This window comes from Macaca thibetana, chromosome 20 (assembly GCF_024542745.1).
Source record: "Macaca thibetana thibetana isolate TM-01 chromosome 20, ASM2454274v1, whole genome shotgun sequence".
Taxonomy (NCBI): Eukaryota; Metazoa; Chordata; class Mammalia; order Primates; family Cercopithecidae; genus Macaca; species Macaca thibetana.
The window spans coordinates 19,496,815-19,508,716 of record NC_065597.1 but is presented as its reverse complement, the minus strand read 5'-3'; the positions used below and the strand labels follow the sequence as shown (position 1 = coordinate 19,508,716).

Here is an 11,902-nt window from a genome sequence, read left to right as displayed (position 1 = left end):
TCTAAATGCATATTATATCGGATTTACTTAGTGCGTTTATATTTTACACAAGGTATTAACTATATGTCTCTAGGACTATGTGGCCACTTCATATTAGTTTTAATTATTTTGAAAGTATAGAGTAGTAGCAACATCATAAAATGATTAACATGTTTTGTGATTAAATATGTAAACATTTTAATGAAATTGTTATTCAATTATTTGTTATACTGTTGAACAGCAGAAATGGGTTATGTAAATAAATCATTTGAACCAATAAAACATAGATATATAGATATGCTTAAATTATTTCTATATGAGGAATGTTGTTTCAACACTTCTAGTTGTAAATACAAATTCTAAGTATTGCAATTCTTAACTATGCCAATGGTTACCAACGCTGGCATTATATTAGGTCAGTAGTCCTCAAAGTGGGATCTGTAGACCTGTGGTGGTCCCTGGGACACTTTGAGAGGACATGGGGGCTCAAAACTATTTTCATAATAATTCTAAGATGTCTTTTTCACTGTGTTGACATTTCCATTTCCATTTTAATATGGAACCAAATTTGGTATAAAACAAGGTTAGGTAAAATTCCTGGCACTTAGCACAAATTAAGGCAAGGACACAAAACAATAATAGTAATCACTGAATTCATGAAGTAGAAAACATTTCACTGCCAGGCAATTGTAGGAAAAGGCATAAAAACCCAAATTTATTTAAGAATATCCTTAATGAAGCTGTAAAAACTATTCATTTAATTAAATCTGACCCTTGACTGCAAGACTTTCTAACATTTTGTGTGTTAATATGGGAAATACAAATAAAGTACTTCTGGTTCACTCTGAAGTATGATCATTGCCTCCAGGAAAAGCACTTACGTGAACCTTTGAGTTGTGAACTGAATTAGTTGCTTTTCGCTTCATGTAACACCATTTTTATTTGAAAGAATGACTAACAGACAAACTATGGTTGTTCAGACTTGGGTATTTGGTGGATATTTTCTCTAAAATGAATGAAGTAAATGTGTCACTTCAAGAAAAACCATTATACAGCATATGTTGTGAATGATAAAATTCAAGCTTTCAAATGAAAAATTGAACTTGGAAAACAATTTTCTGCCACCAAGAGTGTGAGAGTTGCCTAATACTTAAAGAATTTTCTGATAAGATCAGTGGAGGTACAATCTAATGTCCTTTTCTTAGACAAAAATAGGTACTACGAAAATAGCAATGTGAATCAAATCTCATATGGTAAAACTAAGACTCTATTCTAAAGTAGATGCATACAACTGTAACAGAGTGCACGGAAGTCAAAGATTTGAAGGTTTTTATCAATCACAATAGATTCCTGTGCATATAAACTGCTAGGCCAATTCACCCTGGTCAATTATAGCATGTCCAATAGCCAAGCCAATTTTTTGCTAGGTCAGTCTTACCTGAGAAAGGTAGCAATTCTTTGCTGCTTAATATAAATGTGGTAACCAAATTCTGTACATGAAATCTGAAGAATTCATTACTTAATACGATTGCTTTTGTTATTAGTCACATTAATTAATGAATAACTTAAATCAGAATATTTGTTGTTACATATTTTGCTTCTCATTTTAGAAAAAAATAATCAGTTGAATTGCTATAAATATTTCTACAGGCTAGTTACAGGCCTCTGACTTGAAGAGAAAGATTCTGAACAATTTCAACGTGAAAAATTTCAAAATATGATATAGACAGCAAACAACTGCAATTATAAAATGAATGTTACATTGGCCTAGACAGAATATCCAGACAGTCAAAATCAGGGACGGCCTCTGGAACTTGTTTGTTCCATGTATGTAATTTAGCACTTAATTTGGGGAAAGTGCTGTGTCAGGATTTGTTGTGCTCAAGAAAAACTTTGATCACACCTGTTATACCAGAAATATAAAAATAAAAAATAAACTAGTTATTATGAATAAAATGTGGCCAGCCTCTATGATGCTGCATCTAAAGCACTGTGTGAATCTGTTTTTATGAAGATGTATATATAGCTTTCTCTCTGGCTAAATCTGTCTGTATCTGGGTAGCCTGGCCAGAAACCCTCTACCACATCTGGACCACCACCTTTAAATGTATTATTAAATCAATTATCCCATCTTATACCATTCATTTTGTAAGTAAAAAAAAATCATCTAAGATGTAGAACACAAGGGGATTAGCCAATTTGGAAAATCCTTGGATGGATTAATTATTATTATATAGTGGGTGCAATTTATGAGTAACTAGACAATGAATAAAGGATTCTACCACAATTCTGCCAGATTGTGTAACACACTGGAGGACTATACACTATGATTTGGCAGATAAATTGTGTGTGGCCCAGACAAGGCCTTCAGAGGTTACATGGCCATTACCAGATGCTCTGCTTCTGAAGTTCAATCTCTGCAATGACCAAAACCAGACATCATTAGTTTCAGGGACCCTGGCAAGCCCCTGAACTACAAACCTTCCATATTGTTTCTGTCCTGAAAATTTGAGCTAAGTGAGGATTTCACAGATGAACTGTAACTTGTTTCTATTCTAGAATAATATTAGAATGACTTATCAATGCACCTCTTGTTTAATTCTGTAAATCTTGCCAATGATGTTTCAGCAAAATAACAATAGTCTAAAGATTAAACAATTTGTTCTAGCATTGGCTTGATGACTATACACTGCTCTATATTTCCATCTGTCTCTGTGTCTCTATTACCTGAATCTATCCTGGTTGAAGGTCTGGAAAAAGCAATATTACAAGACTGACACAACTTGCTTGACCAGGAATTCTAGCTTAAACTCTTGGACACATTGTAAATACTACAGCTTTAAGTGAGTTTTTACTGTATAATGTATTTCTTTTAGACATACAATTATTAACTACTCTTCAAATAGAGTTTTTTTGTTTGTTTTGGGTTTTTTGTTTTGCATGTTTGGTGATTAAATGGGAATTCTATATTTTATATCTTTAATTTGCACATCATTAATTTGAGAAACAGAAAAGCAACTGAAATAGCATGGGGGAGTTAATATCCACACAAAGATTTGACTGGTATTATTTGCTGTCCAAATAAAATCCTAACTACTTGAAAGCAATATATGTCTAGATGAATATAAAAAATACACCCAAATGAATCAGGTATAAAGCCACATAAATTGCCCAAGTATATGAATAATCATATTACTGGCACAAAAACTTTAAAAGTATATCTCCCTGGCAATGCAACAGAATAACTGTTTACTTTCTATATCCATATCATATTCAGAGTGTAAAGAAAGGTGAACCACTGAACATTTCAATAATCTGATTAATAACATTCTTAAGAGCATTAATCAAGAGAAAAAAGGCTTGTTTTTTTGAGTTCCTTTTGAAAAAAAAAATCAGAGAATATGCTGTCATATTTCCAGGGAGATATGCTTTAAAAGTTTTTAATTCTGCAATTTAAAGTTATTACTAATCACTTTTAGTTCAATAATCTAATATTTGATAAAAACACAAATGAAAGTGTAATATTTAGTTGATAGGAGTATCTTTAAATAGTTTACTATGCAAATATCCCCCTTTATTAAGCCTTAAGGCAATACAAAATATATGCTTCTAGTGTTAATCTCAGGTTTTTTCTACTTTTTGCATGGACCTTTCCAGAAGCAGTGATCTGTCCAAGAAGTGAAGAAAAATGAAATTTACTCAAATATATTCACAATTCTCTAGTGATTACATGAGGCTATTTTTAAGCTTTATAATACTCATTACTACACAAGTTACCAATTAATCTTTGAGTGCCATGCTTCAGTGAAATTGTCAATTATTTATACCAAAAATCTCCAAGGAAGCAGATAATTCAGAAAGATTCTAAAGACAATCCAGTACAAATAGTAAATCACCCCATTGTCTTCAGGATTCAGTGCTTGGCACTTGGAGTATGTGCAGATTCTTCACAGTTTCTACAACGCTAAATATTCACCATCATTATTAATAAGAAGAAGAACCAAAGAAGAGCTCATTCATGCTTCTTATTACCTCCAATTACGGCAGAGTCACTTTTGATTGCATTAGCAAGGGGCTCTTTGTCATCTATTGTTCCAGAATGATCTGCAGTTAAAGCACGACAAAGGGGGAAGGTGATATGGGCCAGCAAAAGAAGAACTTTTGGAAAAAATCATAAATGTTTTAAACCAGAGAGAATTATGGAGGTGAATGTGGGATCTCTGTTATTTTCAATTTAAGCAATGTCAATGGCATTGACCCCCATAAATAAGAAGTTGAGCATCTAGAAAAGAAAAGGGAAAGAGAACTAAAAACTAAACAAACAAAACCAACTTTCAGAAGCCATCTTGGGAAGGTAGCCTGAAAGCAACATGAAAAGTTTTCTAAATTTCATGGACAAGCTGGGTTTGTGACTGAGTAGAGGAAGAACCCTAAGTCACCTGCAAACAAGTGTGTCCTTTCCCTTGATGTGGCATCAGTGCCAGGCTGGGCCACACAGCTGGACTCGGTCACGTGTCCTGTAACAGTGACAGGGTCTGGGTGGCTGGGATGCAGAGCTGCCTTCAGAGGGGCCACGTGGCTGAGCTGCACTGCAGAGAGGCAGCCTGTGAAGCCCTGTGCACCTGCCAGTGCAGTCTCCTGGTCCACATCACTGTGTTCTGGAAAATCAAAGAAACACCGAAATATTAATAGTGAAAAGTGAAAATGGCAATGACACAGAAATTGAGGATTCTGAGTTTGTTAATGCAATAGCAATAAATATAAAGTTACCAAATTCCTTTTTAATTTTGTCTTTACTAAAAAGATAAAAATCCATTAGTCTTTCCACAACTATTGGTAAGATTTCCAATGTTAATGAAGTCAAGTTTTGAAGCATAGATTATGAAAAATGATAGGGTAAGCTCTCGGAAACAGAGCAGAAGAAAGGGTCAGGTTAAGAAGTGATGAGAGTATCATGATATTTTTAATTTAAATATAGATTATTGCAATGTGTTTACAATAGGGCTTGTAGTCAATATCAAGAGGTACGTCCAGAATTTGAAAACAAGTTCAGTACAGCTTTCAAGACTTATGCCATGAAAGTAACAGAAACTAGAGAGAAAATTGAGCCTCTGGACTTCTGTTGTCAGATGCCCAACTTGACAATTTGTTCTGGCTGAAAGCTTTCTGATACTTTATGACCTCACCCAAACATACCAGGAGGATGATACTATCATGCAGTGGAGGTCATACCTCGAAGTTATTAGGGTGTCTCCCTAATTACTCATGCACAGCAATAAAACCCTTCATACCCCTATGCCTTTTCTTCCTGTTTCAATGACAGCCTGTCACTGGGACAGAAATATCTGTGCCCTCTAAAGACAGATAATTTCTTCTTCCTAGTAATAAAAATTTAGTTAGTATGAGACTCTTGTGGAACAGAGACTGGTTTTAATGCTAGGATATTAATTATAATTTCACATTAGAAATATATTAAACATACCCCTTGCTTGGTAAGCATGAAATCTAAACAAGGGAAATTTATTGTAGAGTGAAGGCTCAAATATCATCAAAATACAATGCATCCATCCACCCAGTGTGATAAAAAAAAAAAATAGCACAACTATTGATATGGTTTGGCTCTGTGTCCTCATTCAAATCTCATCTTGAATTGTCAGCCCCATAATCCCCACGTGTCAAGGGAGGGACCCGGTGGGAGGTGATTGGATCATGGGGGCAGTTTCCCCCATGCTGTTATTGTGGTAGTGAGTGAGTTATCATGAGAGCTGATACTTTTATAGGTGTTTGGAAGTTCATCTGTTGTTCTCTCTCCTGATGCCATGTGAAGAAGGTTTTTGCTTCCCCTTCCCCTTCCCCTTTGCTTTCTGCCAATTATAAGTTTCCTGAGGCCTCCCAGCCATGCGGAACTGTGTTGATTAAACCTCTTTCCTTTATAAACTACCCAGTCTCAGGAAGCTCTTTATAGCAGTGTGAGAATGGACTAGTATAACTATCCTCCCCTGCACTGTATATAGGTAGGGAAAGACAAAATGTGCACTTTAGTCTTTCTTTTGAAAATATGAAAATATGTGAGTGTATATTCAGGGCAACTTGAATCTACGTTCCCAGGAAAGTTAAGTTAAATTAAAAGTAAAAACAATGCAATAGATATTAAGCATATATAAGTGTATATTATGTGCTAGCCAGTGTTCTAAAAGATTTGCATGCTACTGATAAAACTTTACAGTAGACACTGGAGTATATTATCCAAGTCACACATGAAACAGTTAAGTTCAGAATTTTAACTATTCACATGAGGTTACACAGTTGTTGGCATTACTGGACCTCTGGCCTACTGTATTCCAAATTATGAGCTTCTTTTGAGATATTGGTTGAGATACTCTTTCTTTTAGTCTGCTTTCAGTCTCTGTAGTGGCTTTTATTTATTTATTTTTAAAATCATTTTTGCTTGAGAGCTAGACTTTAAGTAACCCTAGGCATCTGAGCTCTAATTTTTTTTTTTTTTTTTTAACAGAGTCTTGCTCTGTTATCCAGGCTGGAGTGCAGTGGCACTATCTCAGCTCCCTGCAGCCTTTGCCTCCCAGGTTCAAGTGATTCTCCTGCCTCATCCCCCCGAGTAACTGGGATTACAGGCATGCACCACCATGCCTGGCTAAATTTTTTGTATTTTTAGTAGAGTTTTGCCACGTTGGCCAGGCTCGTCTTGAACTCCTGGCCTCAAGTGATCCACCTGCTTCGGCCTCCCAAAGTTGCTGACATTACAGGCATGAGCCACTGCACCTGGCTGATTATATCTAAGTTTTTAAAGAATTTTGGGGGGCTCCATTTTCATTCATGTTTTCTATGTAATAATAAAAATCCTGATTGAATGTTTAGTATTATGAATATCATCCTCTATAAAAAGAAAATGGAAAATTAGAGAGATTATATCACTTTCCTGTTGTGAGGGATCTGGTATTGAGCCACGTTCTTACCCACCTTGCTCTTCTTCAGACCCAAAGATAGCACCAAGGGAGCCTCACTCTGCTGCTTACATACGAGGCTGTGAGCTCCTCCAACATCAAGATAACTGCCAACATCCAGCATAATGTCATTACATAGGAGGCAGTTCATCAATGTGTATGGAATCAAAGAAATCATTTAGTCCACCTTAGCAATCATTCATTTGAATATATGTAGATTTAAACATATATATATGAAAAAGACTGCATTCTTGATTTGGAATAACATTTCCATAGGCCTTTAAAAAATCTTCCCTTTTCAGCCCCTCCCCGCCAGACAAGATTGACTTCTCTGGTAATAATCTGATATGAGATATATTTTAAGGCCTCACACTTACAAATTGAAAACATTTTACCAATTTCAAAATTATTGTACAAAAACCATTAACTGCTAAAACTCAAAATGGACACATGGTCAGTTGATATTTATCCTTTTATGAGCTAAAGAAACAAAACAAATATCCTGAGGTTTGAGTATTTTACATGTTATCAGGGGAAGGGAGAGAGACAATAAACATAGAAACAAACAATATCATGACTGATATTGCCATGAAGAAAACAAATTAGACAATGTGATGGCTGTAACTGGAAAAGAAAATTATCCTGATGGATTAGGTTATATTTATGTATTTATTTTAAGGGTGACATTTTTTTGCAGCCCTACTCCCTTAATACACTATGGATATTATTCCAGCATCTTCTGGCTGTATTACTTCTTTTTCAATATTTGTAAGATACCCTGTGATTTTTGAATTTTCATCAGATTGTCCCTAAGTGTGTATCTTATCTCAGCATTCTGCATAGAACATGATAAGCCCTTTCAATCTCAGACACAAAGTTTTTATTTAGCTTGGAAAATTTCATATATTGTGCACACGATTAGTGTTTCACCTTCATCCTTTTTATTCTCTTAGAATGCCAATTTTTCACATTAGGTCTCCTCTATATGTTCTCTAAATTCATTTTATTTCCCTCCTGATTTCTATTATTTAGGACTTATATCTCTGTGGGTCAAATACTTCATTCACTTGATCTTCCAGATGCAAAATCAAGTAGAAAAAAGATCATTTTTCCCTTTAAATTCTTTGTTTGGGAAAAAAAAATCATATTTTGTAGATCCTCAAGGTCTTTTTCTTGCTTTACGAGAATCTCCTTAAAGTACTCTTACTGAGCCTCACTCATGTTGTTGTCTGTCTCCTTGAATAGCTTTATTTTGATAGAAAATCATCTTGGTTTAATTTTTTTCTCCTTTTATTGGTGTTGAATGGTTTTAAGTCTGGAGTTGGTTTGTTAGTTTAATTTTTAATCTGCTTGCTGGTACCCAGCCACTGACCACCTTAGGTGGCTCACACCCAGGGCACGTAGACAGTGTGGTGGTCTGGGTGGACCAGGAGCAGAGCTGTAGGCCACGGCCCTGAGAGGAAACCTCTCCTCACCCAACCTTGGGACAGAGAGGGCATGGCCCTAATTTCAAGTCATCTCAGCATCTTGAGAAACAGAGATAATGGGCACATTAATATTTTCTAATGCTTTTCTTTCCCCATGGGGTCCAGGGACCTCTGTAAGGCAAGCAATCCCCAAGATCCAGAAATTCAAATTCTCCCCCCGCCCCCGCCGAGATTCTTCTAGGCCGGCCCCTGGACTTCCTTCCAACTGAGAAGGTACAAAGCCCCACAAGAACCTCCTCACTGGTTCCCTCCAGGATCCCCCTGCCTGTCCGCCTGGACCAGCAACTCATTTCAGAAGCATCAATGGAGTAGAATTTGAATCGGAAGTGGAGGAAAACTATAAGCAACTCAGCAGCCATCCTCCCAGAATTGAGTCCAAACAAAATTAACAGCTATATTAAGTTGCTCATAAGCAGAGCTGGCCTTAGAAATACATAGCATCAGATATCTGCTTTGACAATTGTGCTAATAAGCCAATGGACAAAAATATAAGTTTTTCTTGTTATCTGACTCCCAAAAAGCCAACACAGTGTAATATGTTAGAACAGGGTAGGTGGAGGGAGAAACTGATGACAATGTCTCCTGCTTCACAGAAATCTGGACCAAACAATCATGTTTTAGGTGTTTCTTGTCATAACAATCCTTAACTGACTCAGACTTCTGGGTATTTGGGCCTGTTAAAGAGTAACCCTCTAGTGTATTTTCCAATAAAGGGAGTGACTTCTGCTTGTAAAAAGAAGAAATCTTTTAACAAAAGGCCTGCAAGAAAAATGGAGTACTGAGAAATTAGAATTTGGTGAAGTGCCCTTTTATGACAGAGAAATGACTGTTTTTTGGAAGATGTGACAATACATGTAACAACAATTACAAGGAGTGGTTTATGAAATTTTCTGTGGCGTAAACAAAAAAATTAAAACTCAGAGAACGAAGTACTTTATAGGTCCTACCTATGAGAAGGAGTCATTTAAAAAGAAAGATCTCAATGTCTGGAATCCATAAAGAAGACTTGCCAAAAAAAAAAAAAAAAATGGTGCAACAAATCAAGAGAGCCAGAGCTAGAACTGAATGGTGCACTTTTACTACTTTATGCAATTCCACCAGGGACTCAACACAAAAAGAGTTAGTGGGAAAGTAAAATGGCAAAGCAGACAAAAAATACTATGCGGATAAAGAGGCAGTTTATCATAAAAGGTATTTGTTTGCCAACCAAACCTACTGTACTGAGTTATAAACTTGAAAGCCTGATTAATGCACAAGTTATATACAGGCAGCTACCTTAACAGTGACAGGTATTTCTCTTTTGCTTTCAGCATAACCTGTCTCATCTTACGTGTCATGTTACAAGATGTCTGCAAAAATCACAGCGTACTTACAGGTAAGCTAATTAAACTTTCTTTTGTACCCCTTTGGCTTTGAAGCTTCTTTTACTTAAAATATCCTTGAGATGGAAGATTGCCTCTAAAGCTCTTCTGGGGAGACTGAGTAGACATCCTCTTCTCTCAGACCACACATTTTATTTACATCTGACCTAAACTGCCACTGCAGAAACCTGAGTGTGCTTCCTGAGCTCTGCAGACTCAAAAGAGATAAATGATCCCTATGGGTCATCGCCTCTAAATATATCCAAGCTACTACTCAGAACGAGTGAAAATAATCTCCAGGCTTATAGAAAACTCCTATAACATAAAAATGAACAGAACTCAGAACTTAATTTTACAATGAGTTTTGGAGATAAAAAGCAAATGTAGCACACCCTATTAATGATCGATGAATGTCAACCAAGTTAATTTGATGCAACCTGGTTTTTACCACTACCATCATGAATTATCAACACATTACTGTTAGTGTTCTTGTGCCATTATGTATTTGACACAAAAAATAACAAATAGTAATTATAAATTTCATTCAACTTTCGAGTAGTGATTTTTTTTCAGTCATTTTTACAGTGTGTTAAATTATATCATTATTCAAAATGTGGGCATATTTTCCCATGAGAGGTTTTATACAACTTTAATAAGATTATGTAAATATCTTAATTGAGATCTTTTTTTCCCCCATGTGGTGGAATTGTGATCCAGTAATGGCTTAATGAATTGGCAAAACAACTTTATATCTGTATATTTCCTTTAATTAATTACATCCCAGAGAGATTTCTTTTTATATAATTTTCTAGTAAATATTTATCTTGAGGAAGCTGATTGACAAATCATTCACTTTGGCATTGGAACTTATGTACATTGTGAACAAAGTACTTAAAGACATGACATCAGACTATCTACCTTTTCACAGGGAAGACCGGAAAGAAACGAAATGCTTTTTTTCCATCCTCTAGTACTAATTTCTACAAATGAGCATGAACTATAGCGACAATTTTCACTCCAATCAACATTAGCAAGCATTACAAGCAGATATCAAGCAAAAGGGATAATTTTTATGTAATAATATTAAATTGTACTATGATGGCGTGAGAATCATCTCTAACACCCCATTACATTTAACAGACAATGCTGGTAGAATTCAATTATCTCTGCTCTGATTCTGATTAGTCCTTTGGAATATCATCAGACTCAGTGGTCCCCAACCTTTTTGGCACCAGGGACCAGTTTCAAGGCAGAGAGCTTTCCCACAGATGGGAGTGGGGGGGATGGTTTCGGAACGATTCAAGTGCATTACATTTATTGTGCACTTTCTTTCTATTATGCGCTGTAATATATAATGGAGTAATTATACGATTGGCCACAATGTAGAATCAGTGGGAGTCCTGAGTTTCTCTTCCCGCAACTAGATGGTCCCATCTGGGGGTGATGGGAGATGGTGACAGGTCGTCGGGCATTAGATTCTCATAATGAGCACACAATCTAGATCCCTCAAATGTGCGGTTCACAATAGGGTTCTCACTCCTATGAGAATCTAATGCTGTGGCTGATCCGACAGGAGGCAGAGCCCAGGTGGTCATGCAAGCCATGGGGAGTGGCTGTAAATACAGATGAAGCTTTGCTTGCTTGACTGCCCGCCACTCACCTACTGCTGTGCAGCGCAGTACTGATCCGTGGCCTGCGGTTTAGGAACCCCTGATCATCTGATCTTCTAGCATCTCCTTGTTGTGGCTGCACAGTGCCCTCTCTCCACTTCACAGCTTCCTTGTTCACACCCCAGCCAATCCCTTCCTTTCTCTTCCTTACATGGATGTCTATTCTTTAATAAACTCACTCACATATTAGCATCAGTGCCTAATTGGGGCTTTATTTTTTACTTATCCCTGGTGTGGGCATTTTTTGTTTGTTTGTTTGTTTTTGAGATGGAGTCTTGCTCTGTCACCAGGATGGAGTGCAATGGTGCGATCTCAGCTCACTGCAACCTCCGCCTCTCCTGTTCAAGCGATTCCCCCTGCCTCAGCCTCCTGAGTAGTTGGAACTATGGGCACATGCTACCACGCCCAGCTAATGTTTGTATTTTAGTAAAGATGGGGTTTCA

The 11,902-nt window shown here is 36.6% G+C and overlaps 1 protein-coding gene across 4 annotated transcripts in view; it reads right to left on the bottom strand.

Annotated features, from left to right (window-relative positions):
- The window catches only part of CNTNAP4 (contactin associated protein family member 4), a 990,511-nt gene that overhangs the window by 8,387 nt on the left and 970,222 nt on the right, over positions 1-11,902 (bottom strand). For all 4 annotated transcript variants that reach the window (XM_050772661.1, XM_050772659.1, XM_050772660.1 and 1 more), the window contains 2 exons: positions 4,419-4,637; positions 4,012-4,083 (listed from right to left, as the gene is read on the bottom strand). In XM_050772661.1, coding sequence (XP_050628618.1) covers positions 4,012-4,083; positions 4,419-4,637 — 291 coding nt within the window. The remainder of the gene's footprint in view (positions 1-4,011; positions 4,084-4,418; positions 4,638-11,902) is intronic.